Here is a 24,662-nt window from a genome sequence, read left to right on the forward strand (position 1 = left end):
GGCCACAATGAAGCATGCGCAGTATCTCTTCCCACTGTCGGAAAAAAAGGAGGCGGGGCCAGGTGCGAGCATGCGCAGTATGTCTCCAGCCAGCCGCAAGAAAAATGGGCGGGGCCATGATGGAGCATGCGCAGCGTCGCTTCACCCCCAGCCCCAATGAAAGGGGCGGGGCCATGACGGAGCATGCGCAGTGTCTCGCTTTTCCTGCTGTTGACTGCAGCTCCGCCGGCGGGGCATGATGGGGAGTGTACCCTCCCCGGAGCGGGACGGCGCGGCCGCCATTTTGAGCGGCTGTTTCTGCCTGAAGGAAGAAGAGGAGGAGGTAGAGGGCCTGGTGATTGGGAGTTAGTGGGGAAGAGGGAGTGAATCCTGGGGTTTTGGGACAGTAATAGGGGGGGGTGAGGGGAGCGATTTGAAAAAAAATTCCAATTTAGCTGCTGAATTTATCACCTTTGCTGTGTGTGGGATCTTGACGTGCGTAAATTGGCATTTCCCCGCCCCGCCCCCTTTTTCCCTACCTCATCGCACCTTTCCAAAAAATAGCGCTCTCTGGACCGTGAAGCGCTCACCGAGGCCGCGCCAGGTACCAGTCTCTTGAGTTGTCAACGGAATTTGACAGTCGGTTATTTTGCCATTGCGCTCCAGATCACCCCTCGCATTTGCCATTGTGCTCCAGATGACCCCTCGCATTTGCCATTGCGCTCCAGATGACCCCTCACATTTGCCATTGTGCTCCAGATGACCCCTGGCATCTGCCATTGCGCTCCAGATGACCCCTGGCATTTGCCATTGCACTCCAGATGACCTCCCCCCACCCCCCGCATTTGACATTACGCCTCTTCTCGAGTACATGCCTTTTGAAAATTCCTACGGAATCTGCTTCCACTGCCCTTTCAGGCAGTGCGGTCCAGATTACAACAACCCTCTGGTTCTTTTGCCAATTATTTAAAATCTGTGTCCTCTGGTTGCCAACCCATATGCCAGAGCAGACAGTTTCTCCCTACTTGCTCTATTAAAACCGCTGATAATTTTGAACACCTCAATTAAATCTCCCCTTAACCTTCTCTGCTCTAAGGAGAACAACCCCAGCTTCTCCAGTCTCTCCACATCACTGAAGTCCTTCATCCCTGGTCCCATTCTGGTCAATCTCCCCTTAACCTTCTCTGCTCTAAGGAGAACAATCCCAGCTTCTCCAGTCTCTCCACATCACTGAAGGCCCTCATCCCTGGTCCCATTCTGGTCAATCTCCCCTTAACCTTCTCTGCTCTAAGGAGAACAACCCCAGCTTCTCCAGTCTCTCCACATCACTGCAGTCCCTCATCCGTATTACCATTCTGGTCAATCTCCCCTTAACCTTCTCTGCTTTAAGGAGAACAACCCCAGCTTCTCCAGTCTCCCCACATCACTGAAGGCCCTCATTCCTGGTACCATTCTGGTCAATCTCCCCTTAACCTTCTCTGCTCCAAGGAGAACAACCCCAGCTTCTCCAGTCCCTCCACATGACTATCTGTTCATTCTCTCTAGGAGGGACGGACAGCCCGGATGGAGGATTTCCAAGCACCGGAGGAGAACGTCCTCGAGTCGCTGGAGACCTCCCAGAATGGGATAGGCACGGGTTGCTCCGAGGAGGAGGAGGAGGAGGACGGTCGGAAGGAGTCCCCGGGTGTCCGGAAGTGCTTCATCTGCTCCCAGTGCGGGAGGACCTTTGACTGTTTCGGCGGGCTGGAGGAGCACCAGTCGATCCATCGGGAGAAGGAGCCGGTGGAGTGCGCGGACTGCGGCAAGTGGTTCGCCGCGCCTCCGACCTGCTCAAGCACCGGTGCGCCTAAACCGGCGAGAAACCCTTCGCCTGCGAGGTCTGTGGCCGCGGTTTCCGGCGGCGCGACGCCGTGTCCTCCCACTGGCGCTCCCACACCGGCGCGATGCCCTACCCGTGCGAGGTCTGCGGGTTGGCCTTCTGGCACCGGGCCAGCCTGGCCCCTCACGGCGCCGGCACCACACCGGCGAGAAGCGGTACCCGTGCGCCCGCTGCGGCAAGCGCTTCACCGACCTCACCGGTGTCCGGCGCCACGCCATGACCCATGCCCGCCTAGGACAGCGTGCCACCAAACCACGCGGTGGGAAGTGAGCCACTGGATTTGGCCGCCAGATGAACAGTGGCCTCCACGCATCAACAATGGGACCATCGTCAGAACATAAGACCATCAGAATTAGGAGCAGGAGTCAGTCATTCGGCCCCTCGAGCCTGCTCCGCCATTCAATAAGATCATGGCTGATCTTTGACCTCAACTCCACTTTCCCCGCCCGATCCCCATATCCCTCGATTCCCCGAGAGTCCAAAAATCTATCGATCGCAGCCTTGAATATACTCAATGACTGAGCCTCCACAGCCCTCTGGGGCAGAGAATTCCAAAGATTCACCGCCCTCTGAGTGAAGAAATTCCTCCTCATCTCTGTCCTCAATGGCCGACCCCTTATCCTGAGACTGTGACCCCTGGTTCGAGACTTTTCAGCCAGGGGGAAACAGCCTCTCAGCATCTACCCTGTCAATCCTCCTCAGAATCTCAGACCTTTCAATGAGATCACCTCTCATTCTTCTAAACTCCAGAGAGTACAGGCCCAATCTACTCAATTAGTCTTGGTGCTATTACATGGGAGTCTATACCACAGAAACAGACCATTCAGCCCAACTGGTCCGTGTCGGTGTGTCTGCTCCACACCAGCCTCCTCCCACCCCTCTTCATCTCACCCCGTCAACACCAGCCTCCTCCCACCCCTCTTCATCTCACCCCATCAACACCAGCCTCCTCCCACCCCTCTTCATCTCACCCCATCAACACCAGCCTCCTCCCACCCCTCTTCATCTCACCCAGTCAACACCAGCCTCCTCCCACCCCTCTTCATCTCACCCTTTCAACACCAGCCTCCTCCCACCCCTCTTCTTCTCACCCCATCAACACCAGCCTCCTCCCACCCCTCTTCATCTCACTCCATCACCATATCCTTCTATTCCTTTCTCCCTCCTGTGTTTATCCAGCTTCCACTTAAAAGCATCTGTGCTCTTCGCCTCAACCACTCCCTGTGGTAGCGAGTTCCACATTCTCACCACTCTCTGGGTAAAGAAGTTTCTCCTGAATTCCCGATTGGATTTATTAATGACTATCTTACATTGATGGGCCCCAGATTTGAGGCGCTCGCCCCCTCCCTATCTCTGTAACCTCCTCCAGCCCCACAATTCTCATCCTCCTGTACAAATCCCTCCATGGCCCTCGTCCCCTCCCTATCTCTGTAACCTGGGCCAGCCTCCATAACATCCTCCTGTTCAAATCCCTCCATGGCCCTCGCCCCCTCCCTATCTCTGTGACCTCCTCCAGCTCCAACAATTCTCATCCTCCTGTACAAATCCCTCCATAGCCCTCATCTGTCTCTGTAAGCTCCTCCAGCCCTACAATTCTCATCCTCCTGTTCAAATCCCTCCATGGCGTTCGTCCCCCTCCCTATCTCTGTAACCTCCTCCAGCCCTACAATTCTCATCCTCCTGTTGAAAACCCTCCATGGCCCTCGCCGCCCTCCCTATCTCTGTAACCTCCTCCAGCCCTACAATTCTCATCCTCCTGTTCAAACCTCTCCATGGTCTTCGTCCCCTCCCTATCTCTGTAACCACCTCCAGCCCCTACAATTCTCATCCTCCTGTTCAAATCCCTCCAAGACCCTCGCTCCTCCCTATCTCTGTAACCTCCTCTAACCCCTACAATTCTCATCCTCCTGTTGAACTCCCTCCATGGCCCTCACTATCTCTGTAACCTCCTCCAGCCCTACAATTCTCATCCTCCTGTTCAAATCCTTCCATGGCCCTCGCCCCCTCCCTATCTCTGTAACCTCCTCCAGCCCTACAATTCACATCCTCCTGTTCAAATCCCTCCATGGCCCTCGCCCCCTCCCTATCTCTGTAACCTCCTCCAGTCCTACAACCCTCCGAGATCTCTGCGGTCCTCCAATTCTGCCCTCTTGAGTATCCCCGATTTCCATCGCTCCACCATTGGCGGCCGTGCCTTCAGCTGCCTGGGGCCCTGAGCTCTGGAATTCCCTCCCTAAACCTCTCCGCCTCTCTCTCCTCCTTTAAGACGCTCCTTAAAACCGACCTCTTTGACCCAGCTTTTGGTCAACTGCCCTAATATCTCCTTATGTGGCTCGGTGTCAAATTTTGTCTGACTTGCGCTCCCGTGAAGCGCCCTGGGACGTTTTACTACGTTAAAGGCGCGGGATAAATGCAAGTTGTTACTGGCAAGGGTATTGAGGGTTACGGAACCAAGGCGGGGAGATGCAGATCAGCCATGATCTAATGGAATGGCGGAACAGATTGTGCAGGAGTTTGACGGGAGGAACAGGGAAAGACAAGTCCCGCTGGCCCGGGATTGGTGATGAGGGGAGTCAACCAACTTAAAATTGGTACTGATAACCGGGGAGAGTTGTTGGCACTTGGAATGTTTTGCCAATAGCTTGGTGGGTGCCAATGGTGGAGCGATGAAAATCGGGGCTACGCAAGAGGCCGGATTGTACACAGTGCCTGTTGGAGATTGTGCTGCACATCTTTCTGTTGCCTGGGGCCCTGAGCTCTGGAATTCCCTCCCTAAACCTCTCCGCCTCTCTTTCCCAATTTATGACGCTCCTTAAAACCGACCTCTTCGACCCAGCTTTTGGTCACCGGTCCCAGAATCTCCTTATGTGGATCGGTGTCAATTTTAAAGAAAAAAGATTGCATTTCTGTAGCGCCTTTCCCCACCTCAGGACGTCCCAAAGGCGCTTCACAGCCAATGAAGTTCTTTTTTTGAAGTGTGGTCACTGTTGTAATGCAGGAAACGCAGCAACCAATTTGCGCACAGCAAGCTCCCACAAACGGCAATGTGATGATGACCAGATCGTCTGTTTTAGTGATGTTGGTCGAGGGATGTATATTGAGCCCAGGACACCGGGGAGAACTCCCCCCTGCTCTTCTTCCAATAGTGGCAGTGGGATATTTTACGTCCACCTGAGGGGGCAGACGGGGCCTCAGTTTGACGTCTCATTGAGTGGTCCCAAGGATGAGGGACTTCAGTGATGTGGAGAGACTGGAGAAGCTGGGGTTGTTCTCCTTAGAGCAGAGAAGGTTAAGGGGAGATTGACCAGAATGGGACCAGGGATGAGGGACTTCAGTGATGTGGAGAGACTGGAGAAGCTGGGGTTGTTCTCCTCAGAAGGTTTTACTGTGTTAAAGGTGCTATATAAATGCAAGTTGTTGCTGTGAATCACAAACGAGACTTCATTCTCCCGCCATGGTCAATTGATCCCTCTGCCTAGGTTTGTTACCCTGCTCACTGAAGTTGTACAATTAATCACTCACGGTCAATGTAGCCCCAGCCACTTATCTCCTTGCACAGAACTGCGAGGTTATACTCATCGCGAAAGGCCGCCCTGGCACGATGGGCCGAATGGCCGCCGCTTGTGTTGTCTTGTTCTATGAAGTAGAGATGCCGGTGTTGGACTGGGGTGGACAAATGTAAGAAGTCACACAACACCAGGTTATAGTCCAACAGTTTTATTTGAAATCACAAGCTTTCAAACCCCTTGTGACCCCACCTCATTGTTCTTTGATGTAATGTTTTCCTGACTAACCTGTTTGGACACCATTCACTCCTTTGATTGCTGTGATTATCTCTCTGCCGAGGTGTGATAAATGGCAGTTAGAAAGATTACCTGTAATCACCTGGCATTATTCTCTGACTATATAAGCTGTGTCTTTATGCATCTCTCCACTTCACCTGCCGAAGGAGCAGCGCTCCGAAAGCTTGTGATTTCAAATAAAACTGTTGGACTATAACCTGGTGTTGTGTGACTTCTTACATTTGTTCTATGAAGGCTGCGGGGTGACATGACAGAGGCCTTTTAAGATGATGAAAGGGTTCGATAGGGTAGATGTAGAGAAGATGTTTCCACTTGTGGCCGAGACCAGAGCTATAGGGGCCATCGATAAAAGCTAGTCACCAAGAAATCCAATGGGGGATTCAGGAGAAACCTCTTTACCCAGAGAGTGGTGAGAATGTGGAACTCGCTACCACAGGGAGTGGTTGAGGCGAATAGTATAGATACATTTAAGGGGAAGCATTTATATAGCGCCTTTCACGACCACTGAACGTCTCAAAGCACTTCACAGCCAATGAAGTACTTTTTGAAGTGTGGTCACTGTTGTAATGTAGGAAAGGCGGCAGCCAATTTGCGCACAGCATGCTCCCGCAACCAGCAATGTGATAATGACCAGGTAATCTGTTTTTTTGTCACATTGATTGAGGGATTAAATATTGAACCAGGACACCGGGGATAATTCCCCTGCTCTTCTTCGAAATAGTGGCCATGGGATCTTTTATGTCCACCCGAGAGACATAGAAAATAGGAGCAGGAGTCGGCCATTCGGCCCCTCGAGCCTGCTCCGCCATTCAATGAGATCATGGCTGATCATCCAAACTCATTACCCTGTCCCTGCCTTCTCCCTATATCCCTTGATCCCTTTAGCCTTAAGAAATATATCTAACTCCTTCTTGAATATATTTAATGAATTGGCCTCAACTGCCTTCTGTGGTAGAGAATTCCACAGGTTCACCACTCTCTGGGTGAAGAAATTCCTCCATCTTTTTCCTCATGCAATAACATTTCATTTTGTTTCATCAAACTTGGTCTACAAGAGTTTTCTCTACATTGTAGTTCCTGCGCCTAAGTCCAGAGTATAGAATCTAAGGGGCGAGTGGGTCGAACCACTCAAGGTTTACTGTGCAAGAGAGAGAGAGAGACCTCTCGAGAGAGAAACCTCAGGGAAACCTCTCGAGGAAAACCCCCTACAGTCGCTCCTGTGAAGAGCCTTGTGATGCTTTACTACATTACAGGCACGGGATAAATGCAGGTTGTTGTTACAATTCTAGAACGCCAGCGGGCCACTATATCGAAACACAGCAGTTCTCCCCAGTGTCCTGGGGCCCAATATTTATCCCTCAACCAACATCACTAAACACAGACGATCTGGTCGTTATCACATTGCTGTTTGTGGGAGCTTGCTGTGCGCAAATTGGCTGTCGCTTTTCCTATATTACAACAGTGACCGCACGTCAAAAACATACTTCATTGGCTGGGAAGAGCTTTGGGACGTCCCGAGGTCGCGTAAGGTGCTACATAAATGCAAATCTTTCTTTTCTAAAACCTCACCGTTTAAAACCCAATCTCCATGTTCCTAATTAATAAGACCTAAACTTTCCTTTCATTCCTACACCTATACTCTTATCAAATTCAGAAGCAGAGCAGTTATGTTAAACTTGTAGAGAACCCTTGGTTAGACCACACTTGGAGCACTGTGCACAGTTCTGGTCTCCATATACCCTGGTTAGACCACACTTGGAGCACTGTGCACAGTTCTGGTCTCCATATACCTTGGTTAGACCACACTTGGAGCACTGTGCACAGTTCTGGTCTCCATATACCTTGGTTAGACCACACTTGGAGCACTGTGCACAGTTCTGGTCTCCATATACCTTGGTTAAACCACACTTGGAGCACTGTGCACAGTTCTGGTCTCCATATCCCTTGGTTAGACCACACTTGGAGCACTGTGCACAGTTCTGGTCTCCATATACCTTGGTTAGACCACACTTGGAGCAATGTGCACAGTTCTGGTCTCCATATACCTTGGTTAGACCACACTTGGAGCACTGTGCACAGTTCTGGTCTCCATATACCTTGGTTAGACCACACTTGGAGCACTGTGCACAGTTCTGGTCTCCATATACCTTGGTTAGACCACACTTGGAGCAATGTGCACAGTTCTGGTCTCCATATACCTTGGTTTGACCACACTTGCAGCACTGTGCACAGTTCTGGTCTCCATATACCTTGGTTAGATCACACTTGGAACACTGTGCACAGTTCTGGTCTCCATATACCTTGGTTAGACCACACTTGGAGCAGTGTGCACAGTTCTGGTCCCCATATACCTTGGTTAGACCACACTTGGAGCACTGTGCACAGTTCTGGTCTCCATATACCTTGGTTAGACCACAGTTGGAGCAATGTGCACAGATCTGGTCTTCATATACCTTGTTTAGACCACGGAGCACTGTGCACAGTTCTGGTCTCCATATCCCTTGGTTAGACCACACTTGGAGCATTGTGCACAGTTCTGGTCTCCATATTATAAAAAGGATAGAGACACACTGGAGAAGGTGCAAAGAAGATTTACTAGGATGATCCCAGAACTGAGACGTTACAACGATCAGGAAAGGATGAACAGGCTGGGGCTCTTTTTCCCTAGAAAAGAGAAGGCTGAGGGGTGACCTGATACAGGTCTTTAAGATTATGAAAGAGTTCGATAGGGTAGACGTAGAGAAGATGTTTCTACTTGTGGGGGAGACCAGAACTAGGGGCCATCAATAGAAGACAGTCACTAATAAATCCAATGGGGAATTCAGGAGAAACTTCTTTACCCAGAGAGTGGTGAGAATGTGGAACTCGCTACCACAGGGAGTGGTTGAGGTGAATAGTATAGAAGCATTTAAGGGGAGGCTGGATAAACACACGAGGGAGAAAGGAATAGAAGGATTTGTTGAGATGAGGAGAGGCTGGTGTGGAGCATAAACACCGGCGCGGAGCGGTTGGGCCGGTTGGTCAGTCTCAGAGCTGCAAGTTCCACGTAAAGTCACCAAGGCGGGTCCCAACCGTCGGCCGAGGCCCCAAAACGCCGCCGATCACTTCCCCAGGCGGTGGATGGCCTTCTTGTGCCGGCTGAAGCTGGAGGGCTGGCGGAATTCCTTGCCGCAGATCTGGCAGCGGTAAGGCTTCTCGCCGGTGTGGACGAACTCGTGCTGCCTCAAGCTGCAGCGTTTCCTGAATCCCTTGCCGCAGATCTGGCAGCGGTGGCGGGTCTCGCGGTGTGGGTGCGGCGGTGCACGGCCAGGTTGGAGGTGCTGGCGAAGCGCTTGCCGCAGGTGCCGCAGGGGTAGGGCTTCTCGCCGGTATGGGTGCGGCGGTGCACGGCCAGGTCGGAGGTGCCGCCGAAGCGCTTGCCGCAGGTGTCGCAGGGGTAGGGCTTCTCCCCGGTGTGGGCCCGGCACCGGTGGGTGGCCAGGTTGGAGGTGCTGCTGAAGCGCTTGCCGCAGGTGCCGCAGGAGTAGGGCTTCTCACCGGTGTGGGTGCGGCGGTGCACGGCCAGGTCGGAGGCGCCGCCGAAGCGCTTGCCGCAGGTGTCGCAGGGGTAGGGCTTCTCCCCGGTGTGGGCCCGGCGCCGGTGGGTGGCCAGGTTGGAGGTGCTGCTGAAGCGCTTGCCGCAGGTGCCGCAGGGGTCGGGCTTCTCGCCAGTGTGGGTGCGGCAGTGCGCGGCCAGGCTGGAGGCGCAGCTGAAGCGCTTGCCGCAGGTGTCACAGGGGTAGGGCTTCTCCCCGGTGTGGGTGCGGCGGTGCACGGCCAGGCTGGAGGCGCAGCTGAAGCGCTTGCCGCAGGTGCCGCAGGGGTAGGGCTTCTCCCCGGTGTGGGTGCGGCGGTGCACGGCCAGGCCGGAGGTGCAGCTGAAGCGCTTGCCGCAGGTGTCGCAGGGGTAGGGCTTCTCCCCGGTGTGGGTGCGGCAGTGCGCGGCCAGGCTGGAGGTGCGGCTGAAGCACTTGCCGCAGGTGTCGCAGGGGAAAGGCTTCTCGCCGGTGTGGGTGTGGCGGTGCGTGGCCAGGCTGGAGGCGCAGCTGAAGCGCTTGCCGCAGGTGTAGCAGGGGTATGGCTTCTCCCCGGTGTGGTTGCGGCGGTGCACGGCCAGGCCGGAGGTGCAGCTGAAGCGCTTGCCGCAGGTGTCGCAGGGGTAGGGCTTCTCCCCGGTGTGGACGCGCCGGTGGACGCCCAGGTCGTACGGGATGCCAAAGCCGAGGCCGCAGATGTCGCAGCGGAGTGGCCAGTCCCCCGTGTGGCGGAGCCGGTGCTTGAGCAGGTCGGAGGCACGGGCGAACCGCTTACCGCAGTCCGCGCACTCCACCGGCTCCTTCTCCCGGTGCATCGACTGGTGCTCCTCCAGCCTGCTGAAACAGTCAAAGGTCCTCCCGCACTGGGAGCAGATGAAGCTCTTCCGGACGCCCGGGGAATCCTTCCGACCGTCGTCCTCCTCCTCCTCCTCTTCTTCCTCCTCCTCCTCTTGCTCCTCCTCCTCCACTTCTTCCTCTTCCTCCTTTTCCTCCTCCTCGGAGCAGCTCGCACCAATCCCATTCCGGAAGCTTTCCGGCGACTCGAGGACGTTCTCCTCCGGTGCTCGGGAATCCTCCATCGGAGCTGTCTGTCTCTCCTAGAGAGAATGAACAGATAGTTATGTGGAGAGACTGGAGAAGCTGGGATTGTTCTCCTTAGCGCAGAGAAGGTTAAAGGAGATTGACCAGAATGGTACCAGGGATGAGGGACTTCAGTGATGTGGAGAGACTGGAGAAGCTGGGATTGTTCTCCTTAGCGCAGAGAAGGTTAAGGGGAGATTGACCAGAATGATACCAGGGATGAGGGACTTCAGTGATGTGGAGAGACTGGAGAAGCTGGGATTGTTCTCCTTAGAGCAGAGATGGTTAAGTGGAGATTGACCAGAATGGTACCAGGGATGAGGGACTTCAGTGATGTGGAGAGACTGGAGAAGCTGGGGTTGTTCTCCTTAGAGCAGAGAAGGTTAAGGGGAGATTGACCAGAATGATACCAGGGATGAGGGACTTCAGTGATGTGGAGAGACTGGAGAAGCTGGGATTGTTCTCCTTAGAGCAGAGATGGTTAAGTGGAGATTGACCAGAATGGTACCAGGGATGAGGGACTTCAGTGATGTGGAGAGACTGGAGAAGCTGGGGTTGTTCTCCTTAGAGCAGAGAAGGTTAAGGGGAGATTGACCAGAATGGTAATAGGGATGAGGGACTTCAGTGATGTGGAGAGACTGGAGAAGCTGGGATTGTTCTCCTTTGCGCGGAGGTGGTTAAGGGAGATTGACCAGAATGGTACCAGGGATGAGGGACTTCAGTGATGTGGAGAGACTGGAGAAGCTGGGATTGTTCTCCTTAGCGCAGAGAAGGTTAAGGGGAGATTGACCAGAATGGTACCAGGGATGAGGGACTTCAGTGATGTGGAGAGACTGTAGAAGCTGGGGTTGTTCTCCTTAGAGCAGAGAAGGTTAAGGGGAGATTGACCAGAATGATACCAGGGATGAGGGACTTCAGTGATGTGGAGAGACTGGAGAAGCTGTGATTGTTCTCCTTAGAGCAGAGAAGGTTAAGGGGGAGATTGACCAGAATGGTACCAGGGATGAGGGACTTCAGTGATGTGGAGAGTCTGGAGAAGCTGGGGTTGTTCTCCTTAGAGCAGAGAAGGTTAAGTGGAGATTGACCAGTATGGTACCAGGGAGGAGGTGGGGGTTAGGAGGGGAGGAAGGAATAGAAAGAACACCCTGTACTTTTGTAAGAGGCAGGAAAGATAAAATGTTGCAAATGGGAATGGCAAAAGTCATACTGCATGAAAAATGGGTGCCAAATAACTGCCTGAATCCAAGAGGTTAAAGCATAAAACTAAAGGCTTTTATTAAGTAAGAACATGGCATCAAGTTAACACAGGGCAACCATCATTCATCACCGACCCAGCCCTTCTGAGTAAGACGCAGCTCTTATAAGTAAGACTCACACCAATCCGGAGGATTTAGAGGGGCGGGGCTAGGGAGGAGCATTAGTGGTTACACCTGTAGAAAATTCCAGACATTAACAAGTACAACAACAGACAATACAAATGCCAGAACACAGAGTTATTTCATCACATTGGCCCAGAAATTGGTGTCGGGGGCTTCCTGCGGGTGCAAGCCCCCGACCTACACTTACATAGCGCGCTGACTGTTGAAGCCTGGCCCACAGTGGATTTCCTGTCAGTGGCCTGCTTCAGCTCCCGACGCGCTGTGTTTGCATGATCCAGCGGCGTAGTTAGTTCGATGAGCTGGCTAGGATCACGTGAGCACTGGGCAGCCAATGGGAGGTTGCAAAAGTTCATTCATGAGTTTGATAGTAAGAACTGTCAAATTCATGAAAACTCAGGGCGCCCAAAACACTACTTAAACTTCAAATAAAAGTTAAAAAAACATCCCACTAAATAAATGAACTATTAATAACTGTAAAAAACTATTTTAAACAATTATTCAAATTTTTGAAAACAATAATTTTTTAACAAATCGGGTCTAAAAATACACTTACCTTACTGTAAATTCTTTAAAAATAATAAACCTGTGGAAACAATTTCTAAATTTAATTAATAGACCACTTACCTTTTAAAACTAAGTACTTACGTCTGCTTTTTTTACGTGTAAAAACCGGAGGCCTTTACACACGGGCAACTCTTTAAAAAAAAAAAGGAATTTCAGCGCGCACGCGCTGCCTGAAACGTCGCACGCGTTCCGCCTCTTAACCCCTTGGTTCAGAGGACAGGAAATGACGGTTTCCCGCGCATGCTGAAAACCGGCACTTCCATCGGGCCCACGTGCGAGTACCCCGTCCGTACTCACACGTTGGGAGCCGAATTACTGGGCCGTTATCTGAAATTGTTAAAACTCAATGTTGAGTCCTAACTCCTCCCCCCCCCGGTCCCCTGTCTCTGCACCTGCTTAATATCCGTTACATCTCCAGCTTTTTCCAGTTCTGATGAAGGGTCCCAGACCTGAAACGTTGACTCTGTTTCTCTCTCCACGGATGCTGCCTAGCCTGCTGAATATTTCCATCATTTTCTGTTATTTCAGCTGCTAAATTGAGCAGGTAAATTGGAATTTTTTTTTAAAAAAGCCCCCAGGCTTCCCTCACTCCACTTATTACTCCCCCAAACCCCAGGATTCACTGCCTCTTCCCCACTCACCAGGCCCTGGACCTGGACCTCCTCCTCTTCCTCCTCCAGGCAGAAGGAGCCGCTCAAAATAGCGGCCGCGCCGTCCTGCCGCAAAAGACTACAACCCCCGGCGTACCCCGCGGCGGCCGGCGCAGGCGCGCCTTGCCCGGGTGAATGGGCGAGGTTGACGACCGAGCGCGCGCTGATTGGCCCGCCGGCGGGTCCGTGGGAGACATGCCACTGGGTGGGAATGCACATCTGGTGGGGGCGGGGCCACAATGAAGCATGCGCAGTATCTCTTCCTGCTGTCGAATTAAAAGGAGGCGGGGCCAGGTGCGAGCATGCGCAGTGTGTCCAGCCAGCCGCAAGAAAAGGGGCGGGGCCACTGTAGAGCATGCGCAGTGACTCTTCTTCCCAGCTCCAATGAAAGGGGCGGGCCATGTTGGAGCATGCGCAGTGTCGCTTCACCCCCCCCCGCCCCAATGAAAGGGGCGGGGCCTTCTCGGAGCATGCGCAGTATCTCGCTTTTCCTGCCGTTGACTGCACCTCCGCCGGCGGGGCATGATGGGGAGTGTACCCTTGGAGCGGGACGGCGCGGCCTCCATTTTGAGCGGCTGTTTCTGCCTGGAGGAAGAAGAGGAGGTCCAGGGCCTGGTGAGTGGAGCCTGGTGATTGGGAGTTAGTGCGGAAGAGGGAGTGAATCCTGGGGGTTTGGGGCAGTAATGGGGGGGCGGGGGTTGAGGGAAGTGATTTGAAATTTTTTTCCAATTTAGCTGCTGTATTTATCACCTTGGCTGTGTGTGGGATCTTGCTGTGCGCAAATTGGTTTTCTCCCCACCTCCCGCCCCCTTTTTCCCTACCTCATTGCACCTTTCCAAAAAAAAGCACCCCCTGGGCCGTGAAGCGCTCCCCGAGGCCGCGCCACGTACCAGTCTCTTGAGTTGTCAACGGAATTTGACAGTCGGTTATTTTGCCATTGCGCTCCAGATGACCCCTCGCAGTTGCCATTGCGCTCCAGATGACCCCTGGCATTTGCCACTGCACTCCAGATGACCTTTGCCCGCCCCCCGCATTTGACATTACGCCTCTTCTCGAGTACATGCCTTTTGAAAGTTCCTACGGAATCTGCTTCCACTGCCCTTTCAGGCAGTGCGGTCCAGATTACAACAACCCTCTGGTTCTTTTGCCAATTATTTAAAATCTGTGTCCTCTGGTTGCAAACCCATATGCCAGAGCAGACAGTTTCTCCCTACTTGCTCTATTTGAACACCTCTATTAAATCTCCCCTTAACCTTCTCTGCTCTAAGGAGAACAACCCCAGCTTCTCCAATCTCTCCACATCACTGAAGTCCCTCATCCCTATTACCATTCTGGTCAATCTCCCCTTAACCTTCTCTGCTCTAAGGAGAACAACCCCAGCTTCTCCAGTCTCTCCACATCACTGAAGTCCCTCATCCCTGTACATTCTGGTCAATCTCCCCTTAACCTTCTCTGCGCTAAGGAGAACAATCCCAGCTTCTCCAGTCTCTCCACATCACCGATGTCCCTCATCCCTGGTCCCATTCTGGTCAATCTCCCCTTAACCTTCTCTGCTCTAAGGAGAACAACCCCAGCTTCTCCAGTCTCTCCACATGACTATCTGTTCGTTCTCTCTAGGAGGGACGGACAGCCCGGATGGAGGATTCCCAAGCACCGGAGGAGAACGTCCTCGAGTCGCTGGAGACCTCCCGGAATGGGATTGCCACGGGTTGCTCCGAGGAGGAGGAGGACGGTCGGAAGGAGTCCCCGGGCGTCCGGAAGAGCTTCATCTGCTCCCAGTGCGGGAGGACCTTTGACTGTTTCGGCGGGCTGGAGGAGTACCAGTCGATCCATCGGGAGGAGCCGGTGGAGTGCGCGGACTGCGGCAAGTGGTTCGCCCGCGCCTCCGACCTGCTCAAGCACCGGTGCGCCCACACTGGCGAGAAACCCTTCGCCTGCGAGGTCTGCGGCTGCGGTTTCCGGCGGCGCGACGCCGTGTCCTCCCACCGGCGCTCCCACACCGGCGAGACGCCCTACCCGTGCGAGGTCCACGGGCAGGCCTTCCGGCACCGGGCCAGCCTGGCCGCCCACGGCGCCGGTGCCACACCGGCGAGAAGCCGTACCCGTGCGCCCGCTGCGGCAAGCGCTTCACTGACCTCACCGGCGCCACGTCATGACCGATGCCCGACTAGGACAGTGTGCCACCAAACCACGTGGTGGGAAGTGAGCCACTGGATTTGGCCGCCAGATGAACAGTGGCCTCCACGCATCAACAATGGGACCATCGTCAGAACATAAGACCATCAGAATTAGGAGCAGGAGTCAGCCATTCGGCCCCTCAAGCCTGCTCCGCCATTCAATAAGATCATGGCTGATCTTCGACCTCAACTCCACTTTCCCCGCCTGATCCCCATATCCCTCGATTCCCCGAGAGTCCAAAAATCTATCGATCGCAGCCTTGAATACACTCAATGACTGAGCCTCCACAGCCCTCTGGGGCAGAGAATTCCAAAGATTCACCGCCCTCTGAGTGAAGAAATTCCTCCTCATCTCTGTCCTCAATGGCCGACCCCTTACCCTGAGACTGTGACCCCTGGTTCGAGACTTTTCAGCCAGGGGGAAACAGCCTCTCAGTATCTACCCTGTCAATCCCCCTCAGAATCTTAGACCTTTCAATCAGATCACCTCTCATTCTTCTAAACTCCAGAGAGTGCTGGCCCATTCTACTCAATTAGTCTTGGTGCTATTACATAGAAACATAGAGATAGGAACAGGAGTAGGCCATTCGGCCCTTCGAGCCTGCTCCGCCATTCAATGAGATCATGGCTGATCTTCGTCTGAGATCATAGCTGATCTTACCAGTTCAGTACCCCGTCCCCGCCTTTTCTCCGTAACCCTTAATCCCCTTAGCCTTCAGAAATATATCCAATTCTCTCTTGAAAATATTTATTGAATTAGCCTTCACAGCCCTCTGTGGCAGGGAATTCCACAGGCTCACCACTCTTTGAGTGAAGAAATTCTTCCTCATCTCTGTTTTAAATGATTTGCCCGCTATTTTTAGACTGTGGCCCCTGGTTCTGTGCTCCCCGGCCATTGGAAACATTCTCTCTGAATTCAGCCTGTCCAGGCCTGCCATAATTTTATATGTTTCGATGAGATCCCCTCTCAATCTTCTAAACTCCAGTGAGTACAAGCCCAAACTATTTAATCTCTCTTCGTAGGTCATTCCCGCCATTCCAGGTATCAGCCTGGTGAATCGCCGTTGTACTCTTTCCATGGCAAGAACATCCTTCCGCAGATGGGGCGACCAAAACTGTACACAATACTCCAGATGCGGTCTCACCAGCACCTTGTACAGCTGTAGTAAGGTATCCCTATTCCTATACTCGAACCCCCTTGATATGAAGGCCAACATACCATTTGCCTTCTTAATCGCCTGTTGCACCTGCATGCTCTCCTTCAGTGACTGGTGCACAAGAACACCCAGGTCCCTCTGCACTTCCCCATCTCCCAATCTATTGCCATTTAGATAATAATCTACCCTCCTGTTTTTACCCCCAAAGTGGATAACCTCGCATTTATCCACATTATAGTGCATCTGCCACGTATCTGCCCATTCCCCCAACCTGTCCAAATCGCACTGTAGCCTCCTGACATCCTCATCAGAGCCCACCCCTCCTCCTAGTTTAGTGTCGTCAGCGAATTTGGAAATATTGCATCCAATTCCCTGATCCAGATCATTTATATATATTGTGAACAGCTGGGGTCCCAGGACAGATCCTTGCGGCACCCCGCTGGTCACTGCCTGCCACTCCGAAAACGAGCCGTTTATTCCAACTCTCTGTTTTCTATCCGCCAGCCAGTTCTCTATCCACGTTAATACTTTGCCCCCAATCCCATGAGCCTTAATTTTGCATGATAATCTTTTGTGTGGAACCTTATCGAAGGCTTTCTGGAAGTCAAGGTACACCACATCCACTGGCTCTCCCCCATCTATTTTACCAGTTACTTCCTCAAAAAATTCCAGCAGATTAGTCAAACACGATTTACCCTTTGTAAATCCATGTTGACTCTGTCCGATCCTTTCCCCATTTGTCAAGTGCTCCGCTATTTTATCCTTAATAATGGACTCTAGCATTTTGCCCACAACCGATGTAAGGCTTACTGGTCTATAGTTCCCTGCTTTCTCTCTACCCCCCTTTTTAAATATTGGGGTAACATTAGCTACCCTCCAATCCACGGGTACTGTTCCCGAGTCAATGGAGTTCCGGAAGATGATCCTTAGAGCATCTGCTATCTCCAGGGCCACCTCCTTAAGTACCCTAGGATGTAGTTTATCAGGCCCCGGGGATTTGTCGGCCTTCAGTCCCCTCAACTTACCCAACACCATATCCCTAGAGATACTAATTTCTGTCAGCTCCTCCCTCTCATTAGTCCCTATGTTTGCCGATATTCCTGGGATGTTATTTGTGTCCTCCTTTGTGAATACAGAACCAAAGTATGAGTTTAATTGGTCTGCCATTTCCTTATTCTCCATTATATATTCTCCCGAATCGGACTGCAAGGGACCGACTTGGGATTTTACCAGTCTTTTCCTCCTGATATACCGATAAAAGCTTTTGCAGTCTGTCTTTATGTTTGCTGCAAGTTTACTTTCGTATTCTATTTTCCCCTTCCTGATTAATCCCTTTGTCCTCTTTTGCTGTATCCTGTACTGCCCCCAATCTTCCGGTCTGGTGCTTTTTTTTGCCAGTTGATATGCCCTTTTTTTTGATTTTATGCTGTCCCTAATTTCCCTCGTTATCCACGGTTGAGTCACCTTTTTAGGTTTATTTTTATGCCAAACCGGTATAAACATGTTCTGGAATTCTTCCATTCTATCTTTGAATGCTTGCCATTGTCTATCCACTGTCAATCCCCCCAGAAACACCACCCAATCAATCTTACCCAATTCCCGTCTCATACCCTCGTAATTCCCTTTATTTAAGTTCTGGACCTTAGTCTCTGATTCAATTTCCTCACTCTCCATCTCGACTGAGAGCTCGATCATATTATGATCGCTCTGACCCAAGGGGCCTCGTACAAGAAGATTGCTGATAAGTCCCTTCTCATTGCACAATACCCAGTCTAAAATGGCCTGATCTCGAGTCGGCTCCTCGACATATTGGTCCAGATAACCGTCCCGAAAACATTCCAGGAATTCCTCCTCCTCAGAATTTTTACTAATTTGGGTAGTCCAATCAATATGTAAATTAAAGTCACCCATGATGACAGCTGTGCTCTTATCGCACGCTTCTCTAATTTCCCTTTTTATGCCTTCCCTCACCTCCATATTACTATTTGGAGGCCTATATATCACACCCACTAACGTTTTCCTCCCCTTGCTATTTCTCATTTCTACCCATACAGATTCCGTTTCATCCGAGTTAATATCCTTCCTTTCCATTGCATTAATCCCCTCCTTTACCAGCAATGCTACCCCACCTCCCCTACCTTTTTGCCGATCCTTCCTAAATATTGTATATCCCTGGATGTTAAGTTCCCAGCCTTGCCCACCCTGCAGCCACGTTTCTGTAATCCCAATCAAATCATACTTGTTTACCTCTATTTCCACAACTAATTCATCCACCTTGTTCCTAATGCTTCTAGCATTAAGATACAAAGCCTTCAGGCTTGCTTTTTTCACACTCTCATTATGAATTAGTTTGGCCCTTTGTGTTTCTCTCCTTTGCTTATTGCTTCTCACCTTTCTACCATCTATTTCTGACTTCATATGACTTCCCTCTTTTCCACTACCTAGGTTCCCATCCCCCTGCCAAATTAGTTTAAATCCTCCCGAACCGCCCTAGTCTTTACCACAGAAACAGACCATTCAGCCCAACTGGTCCGTGTCGGTGTATCTGCTCCACACCAGCCTCCTCCCACCCCTCTTCATCTCCCCCCGTCAACACCAGCCTCCTCCCACCCCTCTTCATCTCACTCCATCAACACCAGCCTCCTCCCACCCCTCTTCATCTCACCCTGTCAACACCAGCCTCCTCCCACCCCCTTCATCTCACCCCATCAACACCAGCCTCCTCCCACCCCTCTTCATCTCACCCCGTCAACACCAGCCTCCTCCCACCCCCTTCATCTCACCCCATCAACACCAGCCTCCTCCCACCCCCTTCATCTCACCCCGTCAACACCAGCCTCCTCCCACCCCTCTTCATCTCACCCCATCAACACCAGCCTCCTCCCACCCCTCTTCATCTCACCCCGTCAACACCAGCCTCCTCCCACCCCTCTTCATCTCACCCCATCAACACCAGCCCCCTCCCACCCCTCTTCATCTCACCCCATCAACACCAGCCTCCTCCCACCCTTCTTCATCTCACCCCATCAACACCAGCCGCCTCCTCCCACCCCTCTTCATCTCACTCCATCACCATATCCTTCTATTCCTTTCTCCCTCCTGTGATTATCCAGCTTCCCCTTAAAAGCATCTGTGCTCTTCGCCTCAACCACTCGCTGTGGTAGCGAGTTCCACATTCTCACCACTCTCTGAGTAAAGAAGTTTCTCCTGAATTCCCGATTGGATTTATTAGTGACTATCTTATATTGATGGGCCCTAGATTTGAGGCCCTCGCCGCCTCCCTATCTCTGTAACCTCCTCCAGCCCTACAATTCTCATCCTCCTGTTGAATACCCTCCATGGCCCTCGCCCCCCTCCCTATCTCTGTAACCTCCTCCAGCCCTACAATTCTCAACCTCCTGTTCAAATCCCTCCATGGCCCTCGCCCCCTCCCTATCTCTGTAACCTCCTCCAGCCCCGACAATTCTCATCCTCCTGTTCAAATCCCTCCATGGCCCCTCGCCCCCCTCCCTATCTCTGTAACCTCCTCCAGCCCCTAAAATTCTCATCCTCCTGTTCAAATCCCTCCATGGCCCTCGCTCCTCCCTATCTCTGTAACCTCCTCCAGCCCTACAATTCTCATCCTCCTGTTCAAATCCCTCAATGGCCTTTGCCCCCTCCCTATCTCTGTAACCACCTCCAGCCCCTACAATTCACATCCTCCTCTTCAAATCCCTCCATGGCCTTCGTCCCCCTCCCTATCTCTGTAACCTCCTCCAGCCATACAAATCTCATCCTCCTCTTCAAATCCCTCCATGGCCCTCGCCCCCTCCCTATCTCTGTAACCTCCCCCAGTCCGACAACCCTCCGAGATCTCTGCGGTCCTCCAATTCTGCCCTCTTGAGCATCCCCGATTTCCATCGCTCCACCATTGGCGGCCGTGCCTTCAGCTGCCTGGGGCCCTGAGCTCTGGAATTCCCTCCCTAAACCTCTCCACCACTCTCCCCTCCTTTAAGACGCTCCTTAAAACCGACCTCTTTGACCCAGCTTTTGGTCAACTGCCCTAATATCTCCTTATGTGGCTCGGTGTCAAATTTTGTGACTTGCGCTCCCGTGAAGCGCCCTGGGACGTTTTACTACGTTAAAGGCGCGGGATAAATGCGAGTTGTTACTGGCAAGGGTATTGAGGGCTACGGAACCAAGGCGGGGAGATGCAGATCAGCCATGATCTAATGGAATGGTGGAACAGATTGTGCAGGAGTTTGACGGGAGGAACAGGGAAAGACAAGTCCCGCTGGCCCGGGATTGGTGATGAGGGGAGTCAACCAACTTAAAATTGGTACTGATAACCGGGGAGAGTTGTTGGCGCTTGGAATGTTTTGCCAATAGCTTGGTGGGTGCCAATGGTGGAGCGATGAAAATCGGGGATACGCAAGAGGCCGGATTGTACACAGTGCCTGTTGGAGATTGTGCTGCACATCTTTCTGTTGCCTGGGGCCCTGAGCTCTGGAATTCCCTCCCTAAACCTCTCCGCCTCTCTTTCCCAATTTAAGACGCTCCTTAAAACCGACCTCTTTGACCCAGCTTTTGGTCACCTGCCCCAGTTTCTCCTTATGTGGATGGGTGTCAATTTTAAAGAAAAAAGATTGCGTTTCTATAGCGCCTTTCCCCACTGGTACCAGTGATGAGGGACTTCAGTGATGTGGAGAGACTGGAGAAGCTGGGGTTGTTCTCCTTAGAGCGGAGAAGGTTAAGGAGAGATTGACCAGAATGGTACCAGGGATGAGGGACTTCAGTGATGTGGAGAGACTGGAGAAGCTGGGGTTGTTCTCCTTGGAGCAGAGAAGGTTAAGGGGAGATTGACCAGAATGGTACCAGGGATGAGGGACTTCAGTGATGTGGTGAGACTGGAGAAGCTGGGGTTGTTCTCCTTAGAGCAGAGAAGGTTAAGGGGAGATTGACCAGAATGGGACCAGGGATGAGGGACTTCAGTGATGTGGAGAGACTGGAGAAGCTGGGATTGTTCTCCTTAGAGCAGAGAAGGTTAAGGGGAGATTGACCAGAATGGGACCAGGGATGAGGGACTTCAGTGATGTGGAGAGACTGGAGAAGCTGGGGTTGTTCTCCTTGGAGCAGAGAAGGTTAAGGGGAGATTGACCAGAATGGTACCAGGGATGAGGGACTTCAGTGATGGGGAGAGACTGGAGAAGCTGGGGTTGTTCTCCTTAGAGCAGAGAAGGTTAAGGGGAGATTGACCAGAATGGTACCAGGGATGAGGGACTTCAGTGATGGGGAGAGACTGGAGAAGCTGGGGTTGTTCTCCTTAGAGCAGAGAAGGTTAAGGGGAGATTGACCAGAATGGTACCAGGGATGAGGGACTTCAGTGATGTGGAGAGACTGGAGAAGCTGGGATTGTTCTCCTTGGAGCAGAGAAGGTTAAGGGGAGATTGACCAGAATGGTACCAGGGATGAGGGACTTCAGTGATGGGGAGAGACTGGAGAAGCTGGGATTGTTCTCCTTGGAGCAGAGAAGGTTAAGGGGAGATTGACCAGAATGGTACCAGGGATGAGGGACTTCAGTGATGTGGAGAGACTGGAGAAGCTGGGGTTGTTCTCCTTAGAGCAGGGAAGGTTAAGGGGAGATTGACCAGAATGGTACCAGGGATGAGGGACTTCAGTGATGTGGAGAGACTGGAGAAGCTGGGGTTGTTCTCCTTAGAGCAGGGAAGGTTAAGGGGAGATTGACCAGAATGGTACCGGGGATGAGGGACTTCAGTGATGTGGAGAGACTGGAGAAGCTGGGATTGTTCTCCTTGGAGCAGAGAAGGTTAAGGGGAGATTGACCAGAATGGTACCAGGGATGAGGGACTTCAGTGATGTGGAGAGACTGGAGAAGCTGGGGTTGTTCTCCTTAGAGCAGAGAAGGTTAAGGGGAGATTGACCAGAATGGGACCAGGGATAAGGGACTTCAGTGATGGGGAGAGACTGGAGAAGCTGGGATTGTTCTCCTTAGAGCAGAGAAGGTTAAGGGGAGATTGACCAGAATGGTACCAGGGATGAGGGACTTCAGTGATGGGGAGAGACTGGAGAAGCTGGGGTTGTTCTCCTTAGAGCAGAGAAGGTTAAGGGGAGATTGACCAGAATGGTACCAGGGATGAGGGACTTCAGTGATGGGGAGAGACTGGAGAAGCTGGGGTTGTTCTCCTTAGAGCAGAGAAGGTTAAGGGGAGATTGACCAGAATGGTACCAGGGATGAGGGACTTCAGTGATGGGGAGAGACTGGAGAAGCTGGGGTTGTTCTCCTTAGAGCAGAGAAGGTTAAGGGGAGATTGACCAGAATGGTACCAGGGATGAGGGACTTCAGTGATGTGGAGAGACTGGAGAAGCTGGGATTGTTCTCCTTAGAGCAGAGAAGGTTAAGGGGAGATTGACCAGAATGGTACCGGGGATGAGGGACTTCAGTGATGTGGAGAGACTGGAGAAGCTGGGGTTGTTCTCCTTAGAGCAGGGAAGGTTAAGGGGAGATTGACCAGAATGGTACCGGGGATGAGGGACTTCAGTGATGTGGAGAGACTGGAGAAGCTGGGATTGTTCTCCTTAGAGCAGAGAAGGTTAAGGGGAGATTGACCAGAATGGTACCAGGGATGAGGGACTTCAGTGATGTGGAGAGACTGGAGAAGCTGGGGTTGTTCTCCTTAGAACAGAGAAGGTTAAGGGGAGATTGACCAGAATGGTACCAGGGATGAGGGACTTCAGTGATGGGGAGAGACTGGAGAAGCTGGGGTTGTTCTCCTTAGAGCAGAGAAGGTTAAGGGGAGATTGACCAGAATGGTACCAGGGATGAGGGACTTCAGTGATGGGGAGAGACTGGAGAAGCTGGGGTTGTTCTCCTTAGAGCAGAGAAGGTTAAGGGGAGATTGACCAGAATGGTACCAGGGATGAGGGACTTCAGTGATGTGGAGAGACTGGAGAAGCTGGGGTTGTTCTCCTTAGAGCAGAGAAGGTTAAGGGGAGATTGACCAGAATGGTACCAGGGATGAGGGACTTCAGTGATGTGGAGAGACTGGAGAAGCTGGGGTTGTTCTCCTCAGAAGGTTTTTCTGTGTTAAAGGTGCTATATAAATGCAAGTTGTTGCTGTGAATCACAGACGAGACTTCATTCTCCCGCCATGATCAATTGATCCCTCTGACTAGATTTGTTACCCTGCTCACTAAAGTTGTACAATTAATCACTCACAGTCAATGTAGCCCCAGCCACTTATCTCCTTGCACAGAACTGCGAGGTTATACTCATCGTGAAATGCCGCCCTGGCACGATGGGCCAAATGGCCGCCGCTTGTGTTGTCTTGTTCTATGAAGTGGAGATGCCGGTGTTGGACTGGGGTGGACAAATGTAAGAAGTCACACAACACCAGGTTATAGTCCAACAGTTTTATTTGAAATCACAAGCTTTCAAACCCCTTGTGACCCCACCTCATTGTTCTTTGATGTAATGTTTTCCTGACTAACCTGTTTGGACACCATTCACTCCTTTGATTGCTGTGATTATCTCTCTGCCGAGGTGTGATAAATGGCAGTTAGAAAGATTACCTGTAATCATCTGGCATTATTCTCTGACTATATAAGCTGTGTCTTTATGCATCTCTCCACTTCACCTGACGAAGGAGCAGCGCTCCGAAAGCTTGTGATTTCAAATAAAACTGTTGGACTATAACTTGGTGTTGTGTGACTTCTTACATTTGTTCTATGAAGGCTGCGGGGTGGCATGACAGAGGCCTTTTAAGATGATGAAAGGGTTCGATAGGGTAGACGTAGAGAAGATGTTTCCACTTGTGGCCGAGACCAGAGCTATAGGGGCTATCGATAAAAGCTAGTCACCAAGAAATCCAATGGGGGATTCAGGAGAAACCTCTTTACCCAGAGAGTGGTGAGAATGTGGAACTCGCTACCACAGGGAGTGGTTGAGGCAAATGGTATAGATACATTTAAGGGGAAGCATTTATATAGCGCCTTTCACGACCACTGAACGTCTCAAAGCACTTCACAGCCAATGAAGTACTTTTTGAAGTGTGGTCACTGTTGTAATGTAGGAAAGGCGGCAGCCAATTTGCGCACAGCAAGCTCCCGCAACCAGCAATGTGATAATGACCTGGTAATCTGTTTTTTTGTTATGTTGATTGAGGGATTAAATATTGAACCAGGACACCGGGGATAACTCCCCTGCTCTTCTTCGAAATAGTGGCCGTGGGATCTTTTATGTCCACCCGAGAGACACAGAAAATAGGAGCAGGAGTAGGCCATTCAGCCCCTCGAGCCTGCTCCGCCATTCAGTGAGATCATGGCTGATCATCCAAACTCATTACCCTGTCCCTGCCTTCTCCCTATATCCCTTCATCCCTTTAGCCTTAAGAAATATATCTAACTCCTTCTTGAATATATT

At 51.8% G+C, this 24,662-nt stretch overlaps 1 protein-coding gene across 1 annotated transcript in view; it reads right to left on the bottom strand.

The window, feature by feature from the left end:
* Positions 1 to 8,236: 8,236 nt before the first annotated feature.
* The window catches only part of LOC147084851 (uncharacterized), a 63,351-nt gene continuing 46,925 nt past the window's right edge, over positions 8,237 to 24,662 (bottom strand). The window contains 3 exon segments of the mRNA XM_085979349.1: positions 8,237 to 8,944; positions 8,947 to 10,333; positions 12,901 to 13,726. Coding sequence (XP_085835475.1) covers positions 8,763 to 8,944; positions 8,947 to 10,333; positions 12,901 to 13,726 — 2,395 coding nt within the window. The 3' untranslated portion in view covers positions 8,237 to 8,762.

The sequence above is a fragment of the Somniosus microcephalus genome, unplaced genomic scaffold (assembly GCF_052327205.1).
Source record: "Somniosus microcephalus isolate GS21.2 unplaced genomic scaffold, FLI_Smic_1.0 unresolved_chr9, whole genome shotgun sequence".
Taxonomy (NCBI): Eukaryota; Metazoa; Chordata; class Chondrichthyes; order Squaliformes; family Somniosidae; genus Somniosus; species Somniosus microcephalus.